This window comes from Pyrgilauda ruficollis, unplaced genomic scaffold (assembly GCF_017590135.1).
Source record: "Pyrgilauda ruficollis isolate IOZ18807 unplaced genomic scaffold, ASM1759013v1 scaffold10, whole genome shotgun sequence".
Lineage (NCBI taxonomy): Eukaryota > Metazoa > Chordata > Aves > Passeriformes > Passeridae > Pyrgilauda > Pyrgilauda ruficollis.
The window spans coordinates 228,648-254,765 of record NW_024508101.1 but is presented as its reverse complement, the minus strand read 5'-3'; the positions used below and the strand labels follow the sequence as shown (position 1 = coordinate 254,765).

General features: G+C 46.5%; 1 protein-coding gene across 10 annotated transcripts in view; it reads right to left on the bottom strand.

Moving 5' to 3' along the window:
• Positions 1 to 4,093: 4,093 nt before the first annotated feature.
• TMCC1 (transmembrane and coiled-coil domain family 1) overlaps positions 4,094 to 26,118 on the bottom strand; it is a 64,923-nt gene continuing 42,898 nt past the window's right edge. For 9 of the 10 annotated variants that reach the window (XM_041464236.1, XM_041464294.1, XM_041464252.1 and 6 more), the window contains 3 exons: positions 17,168 to 18,102; positions 10,557 to 10,692; positions 4,094 to 8,242 (listed from right to left, as the gene is read on the bottom strand). In XM_041464236.1, coding sequence (XP_041320170.1) covers positions 7,928 to 8,242; positions 10,557 to 10,692; positions 17,168 to 18,102 — 1,386 coding nt within the window. In that variant the 3' untranslated portion in view covers positions 4,094 to 7,927. Of the gene's footprint in view, positions 8,243 to 10,556; positions 10,693 to 17,167; positions 18,103 to 18,934; positions 20,388 to 26,118 lie in introns of those variants that run through there. The other variant, XM_041464268.1, reaches the window with a different exon arrangement.

The following is a 26,118-nucleotide window of genomic DNA, read 5'->3' as shown; positions in this document are numbered from 1 at the left end:
GGGAGCAAAGACATGACAACGGGAATGGGAACAGGACAGGCAGCAGCAGGAGATGAGGTCTGAGTGCCCAGCAGAGCTGCAGTGGATGAAGCAGGGAGGAGCTTGGCAGCAAATCTTTGTAGACTCCGGCCCCACTTTGAGGAGAAGAGAGGAAAGGTCCAGATCAGACAAATGACTGATTTTCACTGTAATCACAGACCCAGCCATGCTTAACAACAGAAGCAGAGCATTCAGCCTTATGTGACTGCTGGTTTGAGAGCCATCGAGCACGTCCCTTGAACAATTACACCTCGGAATGGCTCCTTTCAGAGCAGGGAGCAACGAGGCATTGCAGATCTGCAGCCTGTGTCTGCGTATTCCCTTTCCACGTGGACAACAGAGACGAGAGCAGGCCTGGCTGCTCTGTGCAGGATCGGGAGAGGACCTGCACAGCCTGAGCAGGGAGGTGAGCCAGCACGATACAGGACAGCATCCGAGCAGCAACAACCACCGAGTTACCGCTGCAGTGATGCTGAACCATGGGGGAGAGGGTCCCGCCCAACAGAACCAGCGCAGGGACTTTGCTGCGCTGCTGCAGCTGCTGCCCGTGGCCCGGCGGTGGAGCGGCCGGGACATTCGCATGGCAAAGCCGTTTGTACGTGCGGGAAGCCCCGGAGCCCGGGATAGCCTCGGCGAGGTGTTTGTATGACCGAGCAGGTCCGGGTCTCCCCGCGCTGCTCCGGGATGCGGCAGCACCGACCGAGCACTCGGCGCAGGGCTGGGGCGCTCCGGCAGCGCCTGCAGGCGGGCGGGCTGAGCCGTGCCGGGTGCCCGCTGCCGGTGCCGGTGTCCGAGCCAGCCCGGGCCGCGGGGCACGGCGCTCCAGCCGCGCTGCCCCGCCTGGCCGCCAGGGGTCGCCTGAGACCGCGGGCGGCGCGCGCGCGCAGTGCCAGGCACCGCCGCCAGGCGGCGCCAGAGCCGAGGGGTCGCGAGCCCCCTCAGGGCGCGGCGGGGCGCGCGGCTCGGAGCCGTCAGGGCCGCTCCGCTAACTCCGAGAGCAGAGGGGCTCCCGTCAGCCGCTCCACATCCCGCCCCTATAACTTCGCGGCAGCAGCGCCCCAGTGCTGTGCGGACGGTCCCGCTCCTTCCTTGCTGCTCCGGCGGGTCTTCCCGCGGTTCAGAGGGGCGGGCTTTGCCTGCCTCCCCCCGCAGGCCGGGAGCCGCCGGCCCAGGCTCCCGGGTCCTCTGGGCACTCGGGTAGCGAAGGCTCGGCCCTGCCTGGGCCAGTCTGGCCGCTCCCAGCAACAACCGGCCTTTGCCAGCTGGGAAAGCAGTGGACGGGACAGATAGAATGCCAGCTGATACCTATCTGCCAGTCTGTTTCCAAAGGTGGAGGGAAATGCCGATATGCCCAATGGAGGTGGAGAGCTGATCTGAAAAAAGCAAACGATCTTTCAAAGAAACATTTTTGGAGGAACATAGCCCAAGTTCTTGAGCAGTGTGGGACAGGGCTATTTTACCTGTGCCAAGGGCCACAACTGCTTCAAGATTTGTGAGACAACAATCAGGAGGGTCAAGGGATGTTGCTTCCTTGAAGATGTTTTCTGCTGAGGAGTGCTCCATCAGTGAAACGTCACCTGCTTCCTCATACAATCCCCATTCTCTTTTCAGGATCCTTTGCCCAGGTAAGCAGGATGGGATATTTGTAAACTATCCAATTTAGTTCTCAGGGTGTGCCTGAGACAAGGACGAGCCGTGCTTTCTGGTCACAGCTCCTTCCCAGAGCAAACCAAGCAGCTGCCTCCCCCTCAGCTGTGCTCATCTGTGTCAGCACCATCCCGTTCAGGGACATGTTCAGCAGAGCTGAGCAGGAACTGGAGCTGGCTTGGCCCAGAGCTCCTGTTCACCCTCAGGGACTGGGGAAGCACGTCGGTGATATGCAGATGTGTCAGTAGTGCCAGAATCAGGTGGAATTGAGGAGCTGACTGACCAGATAGCTCAATGTGGTGTCACACTCATCTGCTTCTGTCTTCTGGCCAGACAGGCTCTCAGGCATCCTCCTCCGTAGAGATCACAATGAGGATTAGGCGTAAAGGTGTTCTTCAAACAATTATTTGGAGCCAGAGGTGTCCCCAGGCTGTTGCAACAGAGGTCTGATAAATGACCCCAATCTGAAAACACTTTTATGTGTAGTGGAGGAACTTTTGAATGCCTTCAGACCACTTGGTTGTAAGGCAAGGAGAGTATCAGCTGAAAGCAGGCAGGGCTACAGGAACAGCTGCACTGAGGAGGAGGGCTGAAAACACACTGCATCTTCCCATCCTGCTCTGGCCTTTCTCCTCAGACAATATTACTTATTTTTTCCCCTTTGGCCAGGGTTGGCACAAGGCTGGTACAAAGGCCGAGAACACATACAAGGTGACTCTTATTCCTAATTTCAGAGGGAATCTGGCTGGAGTACGAGCCACTCAGCAGAGCTGGTTTGCCCTGGGATATTCTATTTCACGCTAACTCAGGCAGCAAAGAACCCTCTTCCTATTTCTAACTCCAGCCAGTGAGGGAGGATCCACTGAGGCTGATGAACCACTGACCAACACTTAAACACCAGTTGATTTGGCGTTTAAGAAACAACTTGAAGACAGGCATTTTGTGGTAGGGAGCTGGCTGTTTGCAAAAATTTCCACTATTAGCACATCAAAGTGATGTTATTTGGCCGGGGAGAATGACTGCTCCAGTGAGAAACTTGAGCCAATTCCTCACCTCCACTGCTGCAACCCAGCATGGCTGTACCCTTGCCATATCCCTGTTTGTTCCCCAGGACCTGGGTGGAGCTATCAAACCACTTCCCACAGACTAACCAAAAAGCTGAGTAACACCACCTAATCCCCTGTATTATCAGATTAAATCTGTTGACATGGGAGTAGAAGGCCAGTGCTTTCACCTTTGGTCATCATGGTTCCCGGCTGGTCCTGAGCCACAGCCAGCACCTCGCAGGTGACCGCCCAGAAGAATGCAGAACCATTTACCCTCCCAGCCATGTCCCATCCTGAGCCAGACAGCTCTAGCAAAAGCAGCGCCATGCACTTGCTTCATCCATAAACTGCTGGAATTTGCATTCTGGTTGTGAGGAGATTACAGGGAGAAAAATCCTGCAAACAGCTGCTTTTGCTTTTTGATCTCTTGCTGGTTTTACAGTACTTGCATCTCTGTGAAAACAGAGAAAAGGACTCAGTACCTTTCTCCTTAAAATATTGTTTCCATTCCCTTCTTGGTCCTTTGTTCCTGATATCACATGACCAAAACCCAAGAGGAACAAGTATCTTCTCCACACCAGTGAGCAATCTGCTCGCTTTCAGTTTGTATATATAACAAAGGATTCAGAAATTCTTCTATGAAACACGGTAGCCAAAATACCTCGTTTACAGCAGTGGCTCAACCAACATGGTGCAGTCTCTTGCCTCTGCTCAGGGAGAGGGAGCTTTCTGCTAAGGAGTGCTGTCCTGCCAGCTGCAGCCTTCCTCATCCAAACTGAGCCAGGCCTGGAACTGCTCCATCACAAGCTCCCCAAGACACATCGATGATGCTACAATTGCACCCTACTCTAAATACGCATGTCACACAGAGTGGGCCCTGAAATCCCTTAAGGACAAAGTCCACAGAAGCAAGGGCCGTTCTCATCCAGGACAGGGCAGGCCACAGACCAGTGGTGGAAAAATACAGGACCAATTTCTGGTCCTTCCAAGACAGACACTTCTTAGGTAAGTCTGACTGAACCAACCTGCAAACTGAGTCACAGTGTGGCTGCAGGGACCCTGCCAGAGGCTGTCCCAGGCACAAGGGGGCTGGAAAGGACCAATGAGGATGAATGCAATGCTGCTGCTCCTTTCCTCTACCTGCAAAGACCAGACACCGACACCAGCTTATTTTCATTGTGCCCTAGTGGTGTGTGGCTGGCTGAGTGGAGGATAAAGTCTGACAATCAGAGCTATGGAACACTTGCTCACATTTTAAGCTCTCAGGGCTCAGCAGTTTTGACACACCCTTCTTCTTCTCCATGACAGCACCTCCCTTCCCCTGCCCCCACCCCTCTGCAAAGATCCAAACTAGACCAGTGTTAATAGCTGAGGTCTTTATTTAAAGTTTTTTATATACAGTAAAAGTGCCACAGATAAATCTGCGACAATCAGACAAGACAAATGTAAATCTCTCTCAACAATTAGCAGCTTAAGATCTATAAACTACAGTGTTACGTTCACAAGTGTCATTTCTGTACTTTTCAACCCGTGCAAGTGAGTTTTTCTGTTTATTTTTTTTTACCACTTTTAAAACACACTTACAGCTAAGTCAATTGCCTACGACTATACCACCTGGCATACACAACACAGACACACAGGGTAACTCTTTAGCCACTTTCAGAATTCATTTAAAAACTGGCAAAACTACTCAATCGTGAACCCTTTGTAGCTTGGCTTTTTTTGTTATAATGCCTTTTCTTTTTTTAATTTAAAAAATGCGTATTTTCACAGCTGACAGACAGTGCTTTCCTGTAACATGCACCTAAGTCAGCAGTTCATCTGATCCCACCTAAGCACACATAGGATTGGAGTAGCTGCTGGGAGCATGCTGAGTATCCTTGAACTAAACTAATGAGGCTGAGAGAAAAAAGAACTTTATAAAAGTTTTAGAAGAAATTTTTTTTTTGCATCAAGATTTTCTTTCTTCTTTATATTGAAGGAAATGGGGGAAACAGATGAACGTCACTTGAACCCTCGAATGTTAATGAGGAGGTGCTGCTCTTGGAACTTACACAGTCCATTATATTTTTCCCTTTTTATGTGCCAAGGCAGTATGTGCTAAACACATCTAAACAATTTCTGAATCACTTTAACTCCGAATATGAAATGTTTTGGGAAACATTCTGCAACTCAGAGATGGTCACTAAAAAGTTTTTATCTACAAAGGAGGCTATTAAAGGTACTCACACACACACTCACATCCACAGCAGAAACTGTCCTCTACGTGTCATCCAGAAACACTCCATCAGGAAAGCAAACACAACCATGTACAAGGAAAGGGAGCTTTAAAGCTAGAATCACATTTCCAACAACATCATCATTAAGCTATCAGAAATCATCACAGACTTTCAAATTGAAGAGGGAGGAAAACCCCAAAATGTTCTGCTAGTGCAAAAGGCAAAACACATGGCAGTTGTGTTAGGATATGAGAAGCGGATGCAGCATCATACATGACGCTACTGCAACTTTCTGGAATGGAAGAAACTGTTGAGAGAGAAAGAGACAGACACTTTGTCCAGACCCATATGTATATGGCCTTCACCAAAGAGTTCTGAGATGTCAGTTTCTATTAAGCCTGCACCTTCTGGCAAGCTAGCAAATGGTATTTACTGAATATGACAGTTGAGAAAATAAATGAAATTAGGACATAAAGAAGAGGGACAAACACTTCCTTAAATACTACAGACACTGAGTATCCAGAGCCACTGGCTTTTAACTCCTTCCTGATTTGACCACATAAAAACCTACCTTAAGCAATTCTAGTTTGAAGAAGACTGAGAAAAAGATGTACAAAGGCCAGGTTTCAGAAAAAAAGGCAACAAAGTATTTCAGTTATGTGCCAAATCAGTTCTTACTGTTATTCACACATTTGTTTCTGACAAAACCTGCATAATGGGAAGATGATAGTTAGCCAAGAAATGTGAGTCACTAGAGAAGAGCCTTACTGGAGCCAGGAGCAAGGGAGGGAATGGCCACACACCTCTGCTCTGGCTGTGGCACTGCAGAAAGCACAAGCAGGTTTGGCTTGAGTCAGCTGTAAATGGCAATCTTTGTTTTAATTAGGACAGGAGCAGATTAGTGCACATGGTGACAGAGAGGTGTACTGGGATCCCTGGGGGAAGGGCACCTGAGTTTCCTGTGACTACAGAAAAAAGAACCCTTGGAAAGGAAGATGGTTGGACAGTGGAGGGCTTGCCTTTGCTGGCAATCAGGAAACACTCAATGTATTAACCTTGTTTGAGGGAATTTTTCAGAACCCAGAATCTGCATCATAGCACAATGCCCATGTATGTGTGTATATATATATATGTTGCACATCTCAGACATGCCCATGTATGATTTCAGCTGGTTTAGGTCACTTGGGCAACATCTGATTCCTAGAGGGAAGTTGATCCTGGAAAGAAGGAAAACAGTAAGACCTAACTAAACACCATAAATGGTTGTGACAGAATCCTGGAGGGTTTTTTTTACATTTCATGAAGACAAAAGATGAATCTTGGCACTGTTATGGTGAAAGGGACAGCAATTAAAAATCAGCACAGAATGAACACAGATTCCTTGGACTTGAGGGCTGCCTGCCTGTACCAACAGGTCACCAGCAATGGCACATTGTGAGGACTTGGGGTTACATTTGAAGCTGACATTTCCTTTCAAGATTTGCAAAGGTGTCTGCACCAAGTGCTGGCCCCTGTGGCTGAAAAAGAGGATGGCACACCACAGATACAGACACAAGAATAATCTTACCAGAGCCTGAAGGAGGAAAACTTTGGTTTCACTTTTCAGGGTTTGGTTTTTTTTTTCTTTTTAATTAGAACTGTTTTTGAGACAACCATTCTGTTAAGTGAACTGTTGAGTCAGTATTTCTTTCCTCAAAAGAACCTGTCTTTTCCCTAGGAAGAGATGAACAGAAATTCCTTACTCTTATCCTGAGGCCAGGAATGAGAGATGACATGCAAACAAAAAATACAAATATACCATCCTTCAGATGTGGAAAAAGAAAAAAAAGCCCAGCATGACAAAAAGGTGTGGAGAAGACAGATGTTTTCCATGATGCTGCATCTTTAAGCTCAGGAGGACAAACAAATGGCATATGGACAGTGCTGCATTTGACAGGCTGACACTAGAAACTACTCTCTGCCCTCCTCAGAACTGCTTCAGGACAAGACAGCTCACAATTATTCACGCATTTCTTCATTTAAAAACATCACTTCTTTATTTGAAAGAAAAAAAAGTAATGACCCTCCCAACCCCTTCAAAAAAACCCCCCAATAATAATAATAATAATTATAATTATAATAATAATAAAAAATCCTATTAGAAACAATAAGGAAGCACTGAGAGTTTGAGTATTACACTCTTCAAGTATGCTGTTTGGATTTTTTTTTAAATCTGTGAATATACATATATTAAAAAAAAACCTTAAAAGTGCGACCAAGGGCTTCTGCTTAAAGAGTATAAGTATTTCAAGGACTACTTCAAAATACGGTAGCACAACTGTGCAGTTACTGTGTATGGCATGAGGCTTCCACTCCATATACTCAGCCAAGTTAGCCAGCCTTACAGAAAGTTACTGAAGTCAGGTTAACACAAACGGCGAACTCAGATGCTGAGCTGGGAGAGGGATCCGCACGTTGTTTTTCTCTTGTTAAGGAAAGAAACCACTCAACGCATACACTCGGACATGGAATGTGAGCAGACTTCACAGTAAAAGTTTAGTGTTACAGGTTTGCTGTGGTACCATCATTCAAGGCTGTGCACTAGATTGAGCTTTGCTCGTCTTAAGCTAACCACGTTCTCTTCTTCCTGACAGGTTTAGTACAGTAGTTCAAGCCACAATTTAAATTGCCCATTGGTATGCTCCAAATTTCTGTATTTTATTCTTTTCTTTTGTACACTTTAAAGAATCTTAAGATTTGCATCCAAAGAGAACCATGCTACATAAAAATTATCCAGGATTCTTGCCAAAAGAGTTCTTGAATAAAATCTAAAAAATACTATTGCAATGCATCTTGCAGAGAAAAAACGTTATTCTAAATGTAAACAAATTCACTCGGACACTTTAAAATTTCAGCAGAGTAGTCGCTGACTAATCTTTGCCACACTTGCTCACCAAAAGCGCCAGGAGGGAGCGGCGCAGCCCATTCCTGCCACCATCATCTGGGAGGAGACAAGAATCGTTCCAAGTAGCCGGTGATGGCATCCCAGTGCTTCCACAAAAAGGCAATGAAAACCACTATAAATAAAGTGCTGAACGTCCTATTGCGAGTCTTCATCAGGGGCACAACGCAGTTGGCCACAGTGGAGACAAAGACGAGGAGGACAGCCATGACAGCCAGCAAGATGTTGATGAACTTCCCCAGCAGGTTCCTGGCCGTGGCATTCTCCAGCCCCTCCAACTGCACCACTTGCTGCTGCTGCTGCTGCAGCTCCATCTTGGAGATGCGCGTCTGGCATGCTTCCAGTGCCTCCTGTGGGCAAGAGCACATTCTGGGTTACTCAAGTTCACAGCTGTTACCTCACCAACCAGGCCAGGTTAGGACCATCCCCATACCTCACACTGCTCATGCACTGAGCTCCTGCCCTGCAGTGGGAGCAGAGGAAGCAGTGCCATTTCCCATATCCGAGGTGAGAAGCCCCTTGCTGACTGGGCACTGCAGCCTACAACACACCACGGTGCCTCATCCACACCCAGAAGGCTTGACATGGAGATGCCAGGCTGGGAAACCCCACAGCTTCTGCCAGAAGGGGGCTACCCAGCCACCTGGTCACCTCAGCTTTGCTTCCAAGAGGCCATTCAGAGGACAGAGGTGCTGTACCTAGCCAGAAATCTTCATCTTCTGGGATGTGCATTCCCAGAACCTCAACTTCCATCACCTTCCTTAGAGTCACTCATGCTTATCTGACCCCTTTTCAGAAAACTAGGCAACCTCGCAGAAAACTACATCAACAAAAATAACTACCCAAGGCTCAGCTGTGTTCCGCTTGCTTAGTGAGCTGTGAGCTCAGAGAAAGGTCTGAGGGGCACTAGGGCTGGGACTGCACAGCTGCCATTGCAGGAAGGACATCTTCTCCAGCCTGCAGCAAGCTGTGGCACGGGCACAGCTCCAGCTGACTGCGAGGACTGGGGAAAGACATCCAGAAGTGAAAGAAGCATGAGATTTATGGAACTGCCTACAGGAAGAGGCAAAATGAAAGGAGGTGGAAGGAGAAGACTACCCTGCACAAATCCACCTCTTTAAAGCCCCACTGACTCAGGGGGGATTTGTCAGACCTTTTCACCAAGCTGAACCCCAGCTGGACCAAGCCAACCTGCACTAAAACACTGCTGACCTGCAACGCAGGGGGCTAGGGAGAAGGAGAGAGGTTTTCAGGCAATTAACACCAAGAGAGACTTCTGCTCTTGAAGATACCAAGTTACAGTATTTCCACTAATCTTCCCTCAGAGTCACCTTTTCCAGACACATAGGCCAACTTCAAATATGATATACAAGTCTGCAGCAGTCCTTCCCAGACTGATCACCAAAAAAGGAACCAGTACTGTTCCTCTGCAACAGTAGCCCTTGCTCTTAAATAGTTTTTCATACAATAAAACACTTCCCTCTTCCTCAGCTGAGAAATAGGCTGTCCCAACTTTTAAGTTTACACTAAAAGCACTGAATTATACAATGAAGATTAAAAAAAAGCTGTTGAGAAATCCCCACTTCAATTCAATCTTCCTGCCATCTGAATTTAGAGAGGAAAACAAAAGCCCACTGTTGTAACACTCCCCAAAGGAGAGCCTCCTATTTACACTGCCAGGGGCCATTGTACCACTGTCCACAGACACTGATTAACTTTAACTTAAAGGTCATTGTCACCTGTTACATTTCTCACTGCATCATGTCTGTGGGGGGTCAATGAAACATGAGGGCCTCTACTTGGTTAAGACCCCTGAAAGCACAGGGCAGAATTGCTCAGCTGCCCCAGCAGTGACCAGGAAGAACGTTTGACAACCAGAGTTGCAGCTGGTGTGTGAACAGCATAGCCTGCTTGGCCTTCAGAGGAGCTCACCTGGCTGAAGTCCGTCGGCAGGAAAAAGGGAGAACTCTTAACCTACAACTCCCTGCTCACACTACAAATACCTCCCACCAGCAATCAGAACTGAGATACCTGTTAAAACTACCACAACAAGTATTTAAGAGACTTGTTTCTGAACAGGCCTTTCTCTGTAAGGGTCAGCAGCTGCTTTGCTTTGTAGAAGGGCCTCGAACTGCAAGACCTCTGTTTCATTGCCTTTTTTACATACTAAAAGAAACTTTTCTTTTAGAAACACCTCTTTAGTTCTTCAAAGCCAACAGAAAGAATTGTTTCCTGACTCAATGCAGTGCACACACAAAGCCATTTTTTCTTAGATGTATGTGACCACTGCTGTAAAATCAGTGACACAACCACGCCCCAGGGACGTGTACTGGGAACACTACTGTAAAAGAAGTGTTTGGGTCATGGCCCATTGGGTGTCTAATACAAAAGTCTGCACAGAAAGTGGGCTCTGGCTCCTGCTCTGCTCCAGCTGAGCAGCAGGTTCCCTCTGTGTGGGACACAGCCCTGATTTACGGAGGAGGCTACCTGGAGAGATACCCACAGGTCAGAGATGGAAAAAGGACCTTTTGGAATGCAGCAGTTTAGCAATAAAGCTACAAGGATTAAAATCAAATATTGAAGCGCAGGCATACTTCAAAAGTGAATGAGTTCCTGAAAGAACAGGCAAAGGGCAGGACTTGGGTCCTTGCTTCTGTCACCCACCTGGATGTCCCGGGCTCGCTCGTAAGACTGATAGGCAATCTTTTCCTCCATGCTGGCCAGTTCCTGTTTTAAATTGAGGATCTCGTTCTGGTGGAGCTCAGTCAGGTCATTTAACTGCTCTTCAAGTCTTTCACATCTAGAAATGACAACACATGGTACAATGGCTTTAATGAGAAGAGGATGGCAAAATGACACCAGTGACAAGCAAGCAATGAACACCACGGCCTGTGTACTGAAACCAGCATGGCTGCCTCAGTCAGCACACAGCACACTCTAGCACTAATGCCTCCTTGCTGGGAATTAGTTCTTTCTACCTGATAAACACTGTGATACTGTTCCTAACCTGGAGAAAACACACAATTAAATGGTAACCGTTGAGTGATGAACAAAATTCTCAAGAAATTGAGGACAGAATAAGAATAGAATGAAGTATTCACCAAACTTCTGTGTAAACCAAACAGTTCCCTTCTAAAACCATAAACTCCTAAGCATTTTTATCTACACTTGGAACAGTAATGGGCATAAAAATTACATGGAAATTACATGTGACTGATGCCTCAGAGAACATGCTGCTACTGTCTGATCTCTGCATGAGGTCACATGGATCTTTGATTTGCTTTTCCTTTATCTCCCATGAATGATGCAATTTAACAAACAAATACCATCACATTATTTGTAAGGACACATGAATCACTAACCTGCAGGCTTATTTTTCAGTTTGCTCCTGGTGAATGGACCAGGAGCAGTCCTGAGGAAGAGGGTTGCTTAAACAAACTGAGTGATAACAATTCCAAGAGATAAGATTTTGCTTCTCACTAAGAGAGTTATAAATTAACTGAAATGGTAGCTCTGATGGTAACAAAGGTATGGGCACAGCTGTGGTGGCCATTGGGCTTTTTCCACTGTCTACTCATTGTAGCAGATGGAAAAAGCTTACCACACAGTCCTTACCATCTGAATCTTGATACTAATAACCAAGACATTTCTAAGGAATTAACCACAGAGATAATTCCTTGTTTAAATTTTGGTTTTCTTCTGACTCCACTGAATTTAATTCCTGACCAAAAAAAAAAAAAAAAAAACCCAAAAAAACCCTAACAAGATGAATAAGAAATATTTCAATATTTCTCTAGAATGAAGAATTTAATTGCAAGTTCCGAAACTAAGACACAAATCCTGCTTCTTTTTTTTTTTTCAAGATTTTTTTTGTTTTTTAGAATCTGCAGTCAAAAGCTAGCCTTTAAAAACAGTCTTAGGGTTTTGTTTTTAATAGACAAGTATGAAAAGAATTTTCGTTCATGTTCCCAGTGCAATATTACTTTAAACTAAGGAGGAGTCAGACACAGCATGACAATCTGCAGCAGTAAAACACATGTGGTCAACCAGCAGTGAAACCAAGACAACGGCCAGCTGACATGGCTGAGCCCAGAAAGGTGCCAGAAGAGCTGTGCAACTGTGCCGGGACACACCAGAGAACTGATTTCCCAGGGCTAACAAGGGAATGGCCATGTGAAGACCAGCTAATGAAGAAGGAGCCCAGATAATTAAAAATAATGAAGAAGGAGTCCTTTGTTCCCACACAACTTAAAACTGACAACAACTTGCAAACAACCAAAAAATCACAACTAAACCCACTCCAAGCCCCAAAGGCAGCATTAATTGCTTGAAATATATTCAGTTTGTTATTATATTACAAAATTCACCAGTGTGTTTATTAGAGAAAAAGAAACTTAAGCATTTCTGAAAATAGCATGATTGTATTTTTTAACCTCCTCTCAAATAAGCACCTTTCATAAAGCAGCAGTTGCCAAGCAGCTTAAATCCTGTTCTCTAACAGGAAACAATTGTATTTTAATTACTTCAAAACTACCTCAATCTACAGGAAACATAAGGAAACCCTGCTAATCTGTATAGTTAAGAGTTTAAACAGAACATGATTAGCAGAAGGGTTGGCTCCAATCTTCCTGCCCTGAAGACTGCAGAACAACCAGCTCATTCCCAATCCACACTTCACTCCCTGCTCAACCCCAGAACTGCTGCAGTTTGCATCCAAGAATCACCTGCACTTCCAGAACTCACTGTGTCAGGCAACTGCTAGAACTGGGTTATTAAAAAAAACCACATCCCTGCCCCCACTAACCTACCCTGACTTATTTTTTAAATGACACATCCTCCATTCAGCTTCTTTTCACTTCTTGTCCCAATATTTACAATTTAGAAAATTAATTTTTTCCGGCTGCTTTCTACTGGTGTTCAAATTTAAAAAGCAAGGAGGGGTTTATGTGACTTACGGGGCCCAGAACCACAGTTTCCCTATTGAAAGCTGGTTTGCATTTAAGTGGGAGTATTACACAAATAAAAGGGATAGGCTGCCTGTCAGGAGGGTTAAGATGAAATACATGCCTCTAATTCATGAGTGCCAGGGTCTATTGAACACACTGAACTTGTCTGTGAATGTAGCAGCACCCTGAATAATCAAATCCCACTTCACTTCATGTACGGAAAATGCCTCAAGAACTATTTTGTTACTATTTAAAGTGTGAAATTCCTCCTTAAAAGAACAAACTCCAGCCCAGAAACATCTCTGTGCAGCAGACCAATGCTGCCTGTCACAAGTATCACAGAGATCATCAGAGCTGTTCCTGCGGACACAGTAAATAGCTGGGGTGCTTGGCTCAAGTGTGGGATATGGGAACACTGCATTTCAAATAGCCATGTTGTATTTCCACGTTTTCTGATGCTCACTGCGCGGGAACTGGGAAAGTGGTCTGAAAAAGGCTCAGAAACACAATTATGACCATCTCATTTTTTTAAAAAGCTTTAAGGCATTTTAAAGTAATAGTTGCAAAATGCACAGCTAACACAGCATATGGAAGGGAGGGATGTGATAAAAAAAGACATTTGATCTGCACTCAGTGCTATGGTGAGTAAAGAAACTGATCAAACTAATGCTACAAAGATGTCTGCAGTAGACAGTAAATGAGTTTAGTACCTGTCTTCAGATGTCTCTCAAGATGGACCTTTTTCTTTTTATAGCTATGTCATACAAACCTTCATGTAATCTTTATTTGTCACTAAGTACATCTTTATGCTACTGAACACACTGCTTCCAATAGCGAGTAAACAGCTAAAACCAGAAGTTATTTGTAGTATGCTCCAAGTCCTCTACCTAGAAGGATACACGAAGGACAGAGCTTGCTCCTGACAGGGAGCACGAGCTGCTCATGACACCCACACACTTCCCTGTACTTCCAGCTCCGAGCCTCCCTGGAAGGAGGACAGACAGCTTTGCAGGGGTGTTTTGGTGCTGTCCTGGGTGAACACCAATACGCTGCCTCCACTGCCCAGCCACACTCCAGAACAGCCTTGCCAACCCTCCCAGACCCCAGGGGTTTAGCTCCTTTGATCTATTTTAAAACACATCATGAGGACAGACTGAAGTGTGACAATCAGACTACATTAAACCCAGACAAATGGAAGCACCAGTGACTACCCTTTCGGCTGAAGGTTTTCTTCTGACAGGAGCATGGGAGACCTAAATGCCCTTTCCAAGGCTGTCAGGCTTGGGAAGAAATCCAAAACCTTAGACTGGCCACACTCCAAATATGTGAGCTTATGGTTTTGCCATGTACAAACAGGTTCCTGAAGGGACAAGCAAGATGAAAATACTCAGCAGGAACTTTATTTCAGTCTCAACAGCACAGAAAGTCCCTGCTTGTACCAGTAAACAACTGCCACCTTCCAATGACGAGATTAGCAACAAGCCATTTCAGCGTCTGCTCCCGGTGCAGAAGAAAACAATGATGGCCAAGTACCGTCAGACTCTTCCTTCCTCAGCGGCTCAGCCCAGCAGAGCAGAGCAGTGCTCCGGGGCCAGCACGTGCTGGGCAGCACAGCCCACCCTGGCCTCGCCGTGGTGCTGCCAGGCCTGCACCAGGGCGGGAGAACTGGAGCAACTGGACAGGTGAGTCCCTGCCTCAGAGACTAGGGTTAGCAAACCGGCAGCCACGTGGAGTGGTAGACAAGATTTGGAAGCAGGGAGAGGGGAGGGAGGAGATGAAGGAGGTCATGGAAAACCTGTGAGGCAAGCCATGGCTGATAAACAGAAACTGCACAAACACAAATGGGAAAAAAGATCAGAACCTGCAAAACAGTAGACGATTTAAGAAAGAGGAAATGGATTAAGACCAGGTGAGAAAATGTCATGGCATGTTCTTTGTTCCAGCTTCCAGGTACAATGCAAACACACAGTGTCACCTGACAAGAAAAAGACCTCTCCAAAACATTTTTTTTTAAGCTCCAACTGAACTCTGTGTTTGTTTTTGAAAGCTTCCCATAAACAGAGCACAGTTAGGAGATATTTACAACTTTTAAAGCCAGTTATGATTAATCTGAATCCCCAGCCTACCAGCATTACACCACAACTTCCTTTCCCTTCTTTTAGCTTTTTTCTGAAGAGAGCTGAGGAGCAAGAGGGGTTCCAGTTGGAGGAACAGGCACCACCCCTCCCTGCCAAGGCAGCAGTGCCCTCTGCCCTTGGACATATCACATCACCTTCCACTTCTCAGGTGATGTCAGCTTTTATCATTGTGACGGTTCAAAATACAGAAGCTATAAAAACAAGAATCTACATTTGTACAGTCCTGTAGTCGTCTAATCGTGATTAACCCATGAGATCTTGCTGATCATGCAGTTACCCACAAAGACAAGGGCACTGAGTGTGGTTCAACTGGTCCTCTTTAAAGGTCACACCTTTAATTAATCTGCATCAACATTCCAAATGACAGGTCTAAATTACTATCTTAAGCTTTTATAAGCCAAATGCAGATTCTCCCTGCTTTTCACTCCAGGCTGCCTCGGTTAGAGCTTGGGGTCTGGGCTGACCTCAGGGGAGAGCTCTGCAAAGGTTAATGGCACATAACAGGTATGACTTCATGATGCACTAGTAAGGGACCTACATGAACCTTGCTCAGACGTGTTGGGCAGTAACCAGCCCACTTAGCTGACAGCACGTATCAGTCCCCAAGGTCTGCTATTGTACTTTCAGGCCACTCCTTCAGCTGTGCCATGCTTGCATTTAGCATTCCACCATGAATGGCTGCTGCTGTATGTGTGAAACAATTTTTTTTGCAGCAACAGACAACAGCAACAGACAACAGCACCTCTCTGCTGAGGAGCAGAAGATCCAGTTCCACATCATTTTGGGATGACTTGATGACACTGAGGCACTAGGAACCAAAGCTGCTGTGCTGGCTGCTGGTTTCAGTCAAACTGCTGATTATTGCAAAGCGGGATTAGAAAGTAGTGTTGGTCTGGCTTTGTTTGCCCAAGCTCTGCAAAGCACACTGAGAACCTGCTGTCTCTACCAGATCCTAGCAGGTTAGCCTTTTCCAGAGTTTTTCCAATGTTTTGGCATAAGCAGGTCTAAAGAGCTGTAGGGCAACTCCCATGTTACGCTGCACAAACCAGTGCAGCAAGTGGCACAGGGCACTTCAGCAAGCCTGTACACACCCCCAGCAGCTCTGCTGTGCCTTTCAGGTTGTGTTTCACATCCTGGCAAAGTAATGAAGGCCACAAAGAACCTCATGACAACAGCGTGCTGTCCTTCACCAGAACGAGGGCTTGGGCTTTGCATTTGTTATTTAAAGTTTAAGAATCCTGTCCAGGATGCCTGCAGAAGAGCAGCTAGTAACTCTTCCCTTCAGAGCCTGGAGTAAAGCCCTTGCTCCCAGCACGCGTGTGGGGGGACAGCACAAGGCAGTCTGCAGAGAGCCTCTCCCACCCAGCAAGGAAAGGGAAGTATTCCCTCAGCACCTCTCCATGGGCAGCTTTCCTCAGCAGGGAGGTGGGGGCAGCAGGTCAGGCTGCCTTACTGAAGGCCACTGTCACCTCTCCCCTGTGACTTCATCAGGGATCAGCAGTACTGCAGCAAATGCTCCACCTTTCCATTCCTTCCAGCAAGGGGAGGACTGACGGAAACATGGGTCACCTGCTTCCAGCATCCCATAATCTCCATGGCAAGAGCACTGTCAGTATCTGACATTTAATTCAACTTAATTTCCCTGAGTGCTGCCACTGTGGACTGAGCAGAGAAGGGAAGGGATATCTTAGTTTTGGCACATGGGTAAGATCATGTCTTTTTAGAGAACCTGAAGAAAGCTGGAATGCTTCTTTCTCTGGTAGATATGGATCTGAGTGTTGGAGAAGGTAGGGTCAAGTCATGTCCACATTAGCTCCCTGTCATTTGCTTTGATCCAAACATTTTCAGGATTTTTTGCAGGGCAAAGCACTGTCTGATAACAGTAATTGCATCAATGTACTCGTGGGTTTGGGACACCTTATTAGACCTCTTCAGCTTCAAGTTTTTATCTTGAAAACACTCTGAAATAACGTTTTTCCTTGCAATCTTTTTCTTGTACACAGAGAGAGGTAAGCAGCAAGATAGCAATATTTATAAAAGGCAGAACTGGGAGGGAAGAGTCCTGAGAAGACCTCAGAACTATCCACTTGAATCAGGCTGCTGGGAACAGCCTGCTGAGCACTACCATCCCCAGCTCTGGTGCTTTGCAATCACAGCATTGGATTGTCAAACAAAGTACCACAGCACTTACCTGTACCGCTCCTCCTGCAGGGTCTGCATTATCAACGTGTAATCCCTCTGGTAGCGAACCTTAAGGTCCTCAAATGACTCTTCCAGTCTTGCCTGTGTCTCTCGAATTTCTTGAATCTCATGCAGTATTGCATCAAACCCTGAGCTCTGCATATCCAGAGTGTTTGTTTTGGAGCTAGAAGCTCCCACAGGGCCCCCTGTTGTACTGTTGGCTCCCACCGAGCCTGATGTGGCACTGGAACAGTCCTCTTCACTGCCATATTTTGGGCTTGACTGAAAGTTCTGAATAACACCTAGAGCCTTGCTACCTGTCCCATCTTCCTGGCCTTCTTCTAAGGAGTCCTTCAGATTAGCAATGTTGTCTGCACTCCCAAACTTGTTCCTTATGAGGGAGGCAATCTCCCGGGGTTTGGAAACCACAGCTCCTGCTGCTGAATGTGTGGCCTGGGAGAAACTGGAAAGTCCACCTTTTACACTGTCTACCACTCCCTCACTGAAGCCAGTGACTTTTGCTCCAACGTCTTTCAAACCCTGATGCATATCCCTGAAGACATCCTTTGGTTGCCGAGGGATTCCATTCTGTTCAATCTCTCGCAGCTTTCGATGGTAATGTTCCAATTTCTTCTGCAGCTGTAAGATGGTCTGGGCTGACTTTTGATTTTTCTTCTCAAACACTTGCTTAATGCGAGCACTCTGCTGTTTGTCTGCATTGTTGGCCAGTTTCAGGTACTCTGCCACGTTGTCGTCACGGGCCGTTTGCTCAATTTTGATCTGCTCTGTCAGCTTCAGTATCTTCTGCTGCAGGTGTGTGATGGCCACTTTTGTCCGCTGCGGATCTGGGGTCCCATCAACAGAGTCTGCGTTGATGCTGCCATCAGTGCTGGAGGCCACGGCACTGGAGGTCTGCGCCAAGCTGCTGACTTCCAATCGCTCAATCTAAGCACAAAGAGAGAGAGAGAAACACGAGTGCTAATCAGCAGCTTCACCAACAGAAAAGCTTTCCTTCTTTATGCCAACCAACTTGGCAAACTGATATAATTCTGAAAAAATGTACCTTTTTTCAGCTGGCCAGAGGACAGTATCAATCAGGAGAGCTTCACATACTTTACAGAGATCCAGCAAAAGTTTAAAAAAACCAAAATCTCTCATACCTGACTCCACTTAATCACCTCGATTCAAAACACAAGCGCAAATGTGCAATAGGGCACCCCAGTTTGCAGACCAAGCACTCCAAGATATCAGTACAAAGGCAGGGGCTCAACTAGCTAGAGAGTGCAGAGACCAAGAAGGTAATTGAGAGCAGAAGCCACACGGTTTACTGTACAACGCAGCACACCCGAATCATTCCTAGTGCTTCACCTGTCTGAACAGCAGCAACAGTGAAACCTACAACCGATCTACTACGGTCAGTGCTTTTAACAGAAAAATGGAGCCTGAGAGGAGCCCGAATGCACGCCTTGCCGCGGCAAACCCTGCGAGCAGGTGTCTCCGAGTGGGAGGAAAATAGCGAGTTTCAAAAGACAAACCCAATGTATGGAGGAAAAGAAAAAAAAAAAAAAAAGGGTTACAGGCTGTTTCAGCGGAATCCAATCCGCCAGGTACCCGCCGCGAACCCGCGAAGGACCGGGCAGGCAGGTGCGGTCGCACCGGCGGCTCCTGACCCAGGCATTCCTCCCTGGAGCCGACCATGCTCCGATCCCGGCCAGCCCCGGGTCGCGGCCACGGTGGGTCCTCCGGCAGAGGAACGCCCGCCGGGCCCCCGCCATACCTTGTCCCGGCGGGGCAGCAGCGCTCGCTCTCCGTGCATGGCTCCCGCCGGCCGCCCGCCGCCCGTGCATGGCTGCGCGCCCGCCGCCGGCCCCGCCCGGCCCCTCGCGGCGGGGAGGCCTGGCCGGGCCGCGCGGCCCGGAGCCGCAGCCACCGGCAATCTCCGTTAGTCAGTTTTAAACCGAACGCGGGCCCCGTCCCGGCGCGGAGCTGGTGAGCAGCCGCGACTGCTGCCCGCACGCTCCGCTCCCGCGGCTCGGCGGGGACCAGCCGGCAGCTCCCCGGCTCGTTCCGCTGGAACAGCTGCCAGCTGACCCACCGCTACTGCCCAGTCGCAGAACCGTGTCCGTGTTTGTGAATATGCGCTTTACGAAACAAAAGTGCTGTTACACTTAACCGTACCCTCTCTCATGATTCATCATTCCATATTTAATGCAAAAAAACCTCGGCGGCTGCAACACTTAGCCAGGCTTCTTCCCATAACCCTGAGGTTCTCTGTTTCCTATCAACAGGAAAACCAGACACCTGGGAAAGCAATTGATTCATTTTCTAAAGGAGTTCAGCTGCTGGAAACCATAGAATATAATATCTCGGTCTGTTGCGACTCCTGAAACATCAACTGCTTTCTTAAGAGGGTTTAGGTGTAGAAACCCTGGAGCTCTGGATAGATCAATGGAAAATTGGTGCTAAGAATTAATATTAATCAGCGGGACCAACACTATCATGATATCAGTACTGCACAGCGAACGTGCTGTCTCTGAGATGTAGGGACATGCATTCGGAAGTAATACACATTTGTAAAGATACCTCTTCTTGGAATTTGTAATTTCATTAAGATTTTTCCAGGGCTGTTGGTGACCAGATTTCTCCCTGTGGCCCAGACGAACACAAAGACGCTGCCTGTGCAGGCCATGGCTGGCCTGGGAGCATCACCCAGCACCCATGGCACAGCTGGTCTGTGCCTCACCCACAGAGCAGCTCTGCCAACCAGCCGCCCCCCCGAGAGCAGCACACAGCTCTGTGCAGTACACCAAGACAATCGCATTACTGTTAACTGCCTATGAACCAAGGGCTTCTCAATCCATTCTTAACAATCTCTACCTCCTCCAGAGCAAGGACATTTTAGTATTTAATGGCAGACAAAGAAAGACCAGAAAGATTCACAGTTTTGATGCAAAACTTCCACGATTTAATTTTTTTTTTCTTTTCATAATTGATTTTTTTCTGGGCAGTGGTAAGGGTGAGTGAGCATGGGACTCACCTGGTGTCTCAGAACCAAACAATCACTTCTCACCAGTTCTTCTGCAGCCCAGAGGCTCTCAGGTGAAATCTGCACAGATCAGTGTCATCGAACTACTGGGGCTTCAACACTACTTTGCAGCAAAGAGTTTCTATCAGCTTAATTTACTCCAGGTTTGGTCTGATTAGTGTGTGTGTATGGATAATTACCATAAATTACACTAATATTACACTCTTGCTCTCATGACACAAGTTTTGTGAGAGAAAAATTTGGTAGAATTTCTCTTCACCCCCTTTTAAAGTCAGTTGACTTCAGCAAATCTGCCCAGGTTATCTCCTTACACCTGTGGTAGAAAATGAACTAGAACTGCAGTAACAGAATAAACCAAGTTGGGATAATTGCTTTGTAATTACCAACTGTGTGGATATTATTCTGAAATAACAAAAAGGGTTCTTTCCAATTCAAAAGAAAAAGGCTGAACAAGTGCAGTTCTGGAACAGAACTGAGATAATTTAAGTATTTTGTCCATATTGACAAGGCTTTGTAAAGGGAATACTTAGCACAAACCGGGTCCCTGGGAAATGCTGATGACGTATTATTGAATTTGAGATGATGGTCAATCTGTCCTGAAAAGATGCTGGTAAATTAAATATATAATGATCAATGCTTTTATAAGACTAGGGGTTACAATTCAATAGTCAATCTCTCTTGCAATACAATTTTCCATTATATTTGACAGTTCCAGTTAAGGGGAGCTGTGTGCCCTCCCACCAGGAGGTACACTGAGAACTGCTTTGGCATTATGCCTCAAATCAGATGAAATCATGTTTATGGCCTTATGCTTTCTCTCTCTCAAGATCTTACCAAATTCTCAACTGTTAATGGTCTCAGGCTTTCACTTCTGTACAAGCTTTCCAATGTCTCTATTTTGCAGCACACAGCCCAAAAAGTACCTCACGATTCTGCCTTTTGGTGCTGCTGAAGATTAAATACAGCAGTTCCTTTGAAGGTATTTTGCCCTCCTAAAACTCCTCCAGTAAAAGCATATACCCATCATTCACCAAGAAGATGGACTGTTGCTTTTAAACACTCAGGGCAGCTGGCCTAAGCAAACAGCAGCTTTCAGAGCAAGCCTGCTGCAAGAGAGCAACTCCTGCATTCTGCTCCCTCCCCTTGTGAAGCCTGGAGCTTCACAAGTGTGACTGAAAATTGTCATGCTACTTAAAATAAACACATACAGGGCAAAGTGAGACAGGGGAGCTAGAGTGAGATTGCACAGCCCCAGAAAGGAGCTAACAGCACCTGAGGTGCCTGGGTTAATCACCTTCCCAGTGACTGCACATCTGACTGGCAGCTAAAACCAGCCATGAAAACATTCCAAACTTGTTTTGCTTCCTGTTCCCACTGTGCTGAAGGCAATACAGTCATACAGACAGAAAACCTATGAGACTCATAGAAAGTCATAGGTTTTAGACTTCCTGTTTGGAAACACCACTCAACAGCATCATTAGTGCACGGCAGGCGCAGGGATGGGCATAGGGACTTGGCTAACCCCTCCACACCAGGGGGACAGATGGTCTCCAGCCTCAGGCAGGCACAGGAGCAGAGACTCAAAATCTCTGATGACAGTTGTAAGGGAGTTGGTTTGTTACTAAGATCTCTAATCAACACCTTAGAGGAAATAAAAATCACAGGGGAGAAAACCCCGCCATTCTTTGTGCCGGACCACATCTGCAGAGTAAAAGCCCCCCCAGGCACCATTTCATTGGATCTGCATTAAAACACCTAAGTGCACATTTGAATAAACACACACAGAATCCCCAGCAGGTACAATGAAGAGATACTTAAACATCACAAATTACTATGATGTACCATTAACACAGATTAAGTGCCATCAACAGCCACAAGTCACCTCCCTGCATGCCACCTGCAGCACATGACTGTTGAAACACATGGGTTAACGTGGCACCAGCCCCACTGTCTCATAAGCAGTCAGTGCCCTGCTCCTCTGGATCCAAAATAGTCATTGTATATGGCACAACTTACCACAGGTCCCAAAGGAAACAAAAAAGTGTCACAAACTCCCCTGCCTAACTCACCTGGGTGATGCAACAAGCTCTTTATTACCTACACCTGATCTAGCATTAAGAATCTATTTTTCTAATGCTTTGCTTTTTAAAGGTTGTTACTGAATCACAGATCAGTTGGGGTTGGAAGGGACCTCTGGAGTTCACCTGGCCCAACCTCCTGCTCAGGCAGGGCCACCAAGAGCCAGTAGTTGCCCAGCATCATGTCCAGAAAGCTTCTGAGTATCTCCCAGATACTACTTCCACATCCTGCATCTGTGGATCTGTCTGAGACAGAAAGTTGGATCTGTCTGCTGCAACACTGCCACACATCTGATACCACCAACTCTATGGGTTACTATTTATTTCTAGTTGCATATTTCTGTGATTCCAAATCCCACACAACAGCATATGTAAGGGAGAATATTTCTGTTCATTCATCTCTCAGGTAAATACAGACATCTAAATCTAAAGATCTAAATACTGCTGCAATGAACCATCCCTAGAGACAGCTGCTCACTCACATGTGGATTCATTTACGAATCCACCTTACACCTTCCCTCAGCAAGTGCTCAGGGTGCATACATGCTCCCGCTCTGCAAAACATCTGCCTTAGATTTACTGTCAAGAAAAAGGAAAAGCAAAAAACATGTCCAGTGTGATTCCTTGTGACACACTGCAGTTATCCTGAAAAACTGTATTGACTGATTGAATCTTCAGAAGGTGCAGCAGCTCTGCTTTTTAACAGGCTCCAGCGACTCACCCACAGGAACCTATGGTCATCCTTGACAGCAACTTCTGTTCTGTTCTGAGGTGTCTCTAGCATGCTCCTAAATCCAAATCCAAATTAAACCTGGCTAAGGAAAGCACACAAACAGATGGACAGCTCAGGGAAGTCTTGCTGTGTGTTTTTCACAGCACAGCTCATTGTTTAGATAATAAAATGGGGATTTCTGAAAGTTATATAGCCTTTGCCTATGAGCAATTAACCCTCAAAATGATGGGAAGATCACCATGGTTATGGGTTAAAAAAACAAACAGTGAGAAAACAAAAAATGAAAAATTACTCTGAAAAATATTCAAGAAAAAATTCCAGTACTATGCCTCAGACAACAGCTTGAGCAGGGAACCAACACTGTGTCACCAAGAGGAAATGGCTTTACACCTTACTCACAGTAGTTAAACAGTCATAAGTGATGACTGCCGCAACAGGAATGCACGAATGTTACACGTGCCAACACAGAGCCCCACAGGCCTGCTTTGGAGAGAGGGGAGAGGGCAGGTCCCTGCCCCGGACAGAAGGGCTGTAGGCAACCACGAAGGGGAAACATTTCCCACAGGCTGCATGCAACTGGGCATTCCCTTTCTTTAGGGGCGTCCAAGCCAAGCAGCTCCCTGCCTACCTTGTACTGGCACAGCCTGGAGACAGACAGGAGAGCAGCTCCCTCTAGAGCCAAGCTGCGACTTCACTGGGAACCAAGCGAGAAAGTGCTTGGGGGTGTTCTTACTACTTTCCCAAATGTGGTTCACTATCGTGTGGTTGACCATCAGGCCCAAGACAGCAGAAACATCACTGGAGGGAAAGGTGACCTGGGACTTCTTCACTTGGCACTGGTGCCAAGAGCAGCATCCCTCAAGCAATGGCCCGAGGCACACGAACAAACCCTCGGCTTGGGATTTGGTAAAGCCAGCTGCAGGGCGACTTGGCCATGGCCTTGTACCTAATTCAGTATGAAATGGAGATGTGACTTCATGTGTCACATCAAGTGCCAAAAATAGTTTAGCTGTAAAGCAGCCAGCTGTCTTTTCCTCAGAGCTGTCAGCAGCAGAAATTCTTCCCAAAGCAGAGCAGTATCCAGCTGCAACCCTCCCTGGTGTTGGGAGCAATGATGAAAGATGCTGCTGCCACACAGCATCATACTCGCTGTACCAGAGGCAGCTCCTGTCACAACCAACACTACGCATTCCACAGGGAGCTCCAGCGAAGCGTCGTCAGTGAAGGCAATTGCTGGTCACAGATGCTTCCCCCACAGCACCTTGCTGTCAGCGCAGGGGAGTTCAGCAGTCTCCACATGTTCCCCCTGCCCAGGGCCCCCTGCCTCTCAGGAAGCAAATGTTAAGAGGTAGCTGAAGCTACAAAGCTGACCTCCACCTTTCCCAGCTGTGGTTCAGGCACTTGCATCCCTGACACCTACCAGCTCAGTGTGGTGGGCTGAGGCAAGGAACACTGCACAAGCTGTTCCCTCAAGCAGGACTGGAACATGTGGGACCAGGCATCAGCTTGCCCTACAAGTACTTACTGACATCCCAGAGACAGAAGGGATTTACACAATGCAGTGTAAAGTCTCCCTCAAGAGGTTGCCTACAGCCCCTTTAATTCCTTTTAAACAGCATTGCTGCCAAAGACATCACCTTCTTGACCTCAAATTTCTGAAATCTTGAGAAAAAGATATTTTTGAGCACAAAAAAGTAAGGCTTGATGGCGCAATTCAGTAATGGTTTCCTAAAGCTAGACTAGTCAAGCAGAAAATCATCAGTGTTGACTGAATAAACAAGGCAACATTGAGGGTGAGGGAAGTCCAAGGGAACGGATGCAACAATCTGGTCGGAAAAATAGGAAAGAACTGAATTATACACAAGAACTTGTAGGAGGTGATAAGGGATGACACAGCAAAAGATACGGCCAAAATAACAACCATGGATGTTTATTTTAGCAGCTCCTGATTTCTAGTGGGGAGTGCCAATCAGGCTAGAAGTTACAAAAATAAGGATAGGAAATGAGGTAAAGCTGAGCAAAAGTTAAGTATAGGAACCAGCAGAAGAGGATGGATTAAGAAACAAGTTTATACAAGCTTCTATAAGAAAGTGACTATGTAAATTCATGTGTGGTTTTTTTTGTTTGGTTCTGATTTTTTTTTTTTACCTCATCCTATTTTCCCCAGTGTGTGAGTCACATCTCATTACCTGAGAGACAAAATTTTTGTTAATACTTCCCAGAGAGTAGAGCAGTTTTGGTTTTGGTTTTTTATGCTTCAAGGTGCTATCTGATGAACAGAGATTATTATTGCATGTTATATATTAATTTGTAAAGAACACAGTTTAATTTTATGGTTGCAAGTTAACTTTGACTTGCAAAGCATTGGAGCAAACTGGGTCTGAGGTCTGGAAGGACAAATGCCTCTGCGTGATCCTTCTGCACAGAACAGCCCTGTGCGAGAGCAAAGATTCTCCCTTTTCCGGGGGATGTGTCTCTGCTGAAGTTTAACACGCACATCCCCTCCAAGTGTTTAATCTGAAGGGCTCCAGTAACTAATAATCAGGTACAACACATAGCATAACCATAAGCAAAACTCCTCCCTGAAGTTTATCCAATCAACAGTTCATACAATATTAAGTAATTCAAAGCAGTAAGATTCATGCTTCCTGTGAATATACTGCTTTGCCATTGCCATAGAGCATTTCTTGACATATTTCCTTATTTAAAGCCTTTGTAGTACAACATACACATAGTACCAGATAAGATCACACTTGTCACAAATGTGCAGTACAGCTGCTTCAGACTCCTGCTTTGTTCAAAAGCAGCTTGTTTACTCCAAGTGCTGCAGGTGCTCCTGCATTAGCACCAGCTAAATCTCTAAGATTGCTCCAAGTGGCAAACACAGCTCGTAAAGCACAAGACACTGAGCAAGGGCAGTTCCTTCAGCCCAAGAACATGCCCTCCTCAGGGCGGCTGACGCATGGCACGGATGCCTTTGGAAACCTGGAAGAGAACAGCAAGCAATGAGACATCAGAGAGGAAGACACAGTCAAGGGATGACAAGCACCTGTCAGGGTCGGGCAACAGGGCACTTGTCCAGAAATCCACAGGGAACACTGAAT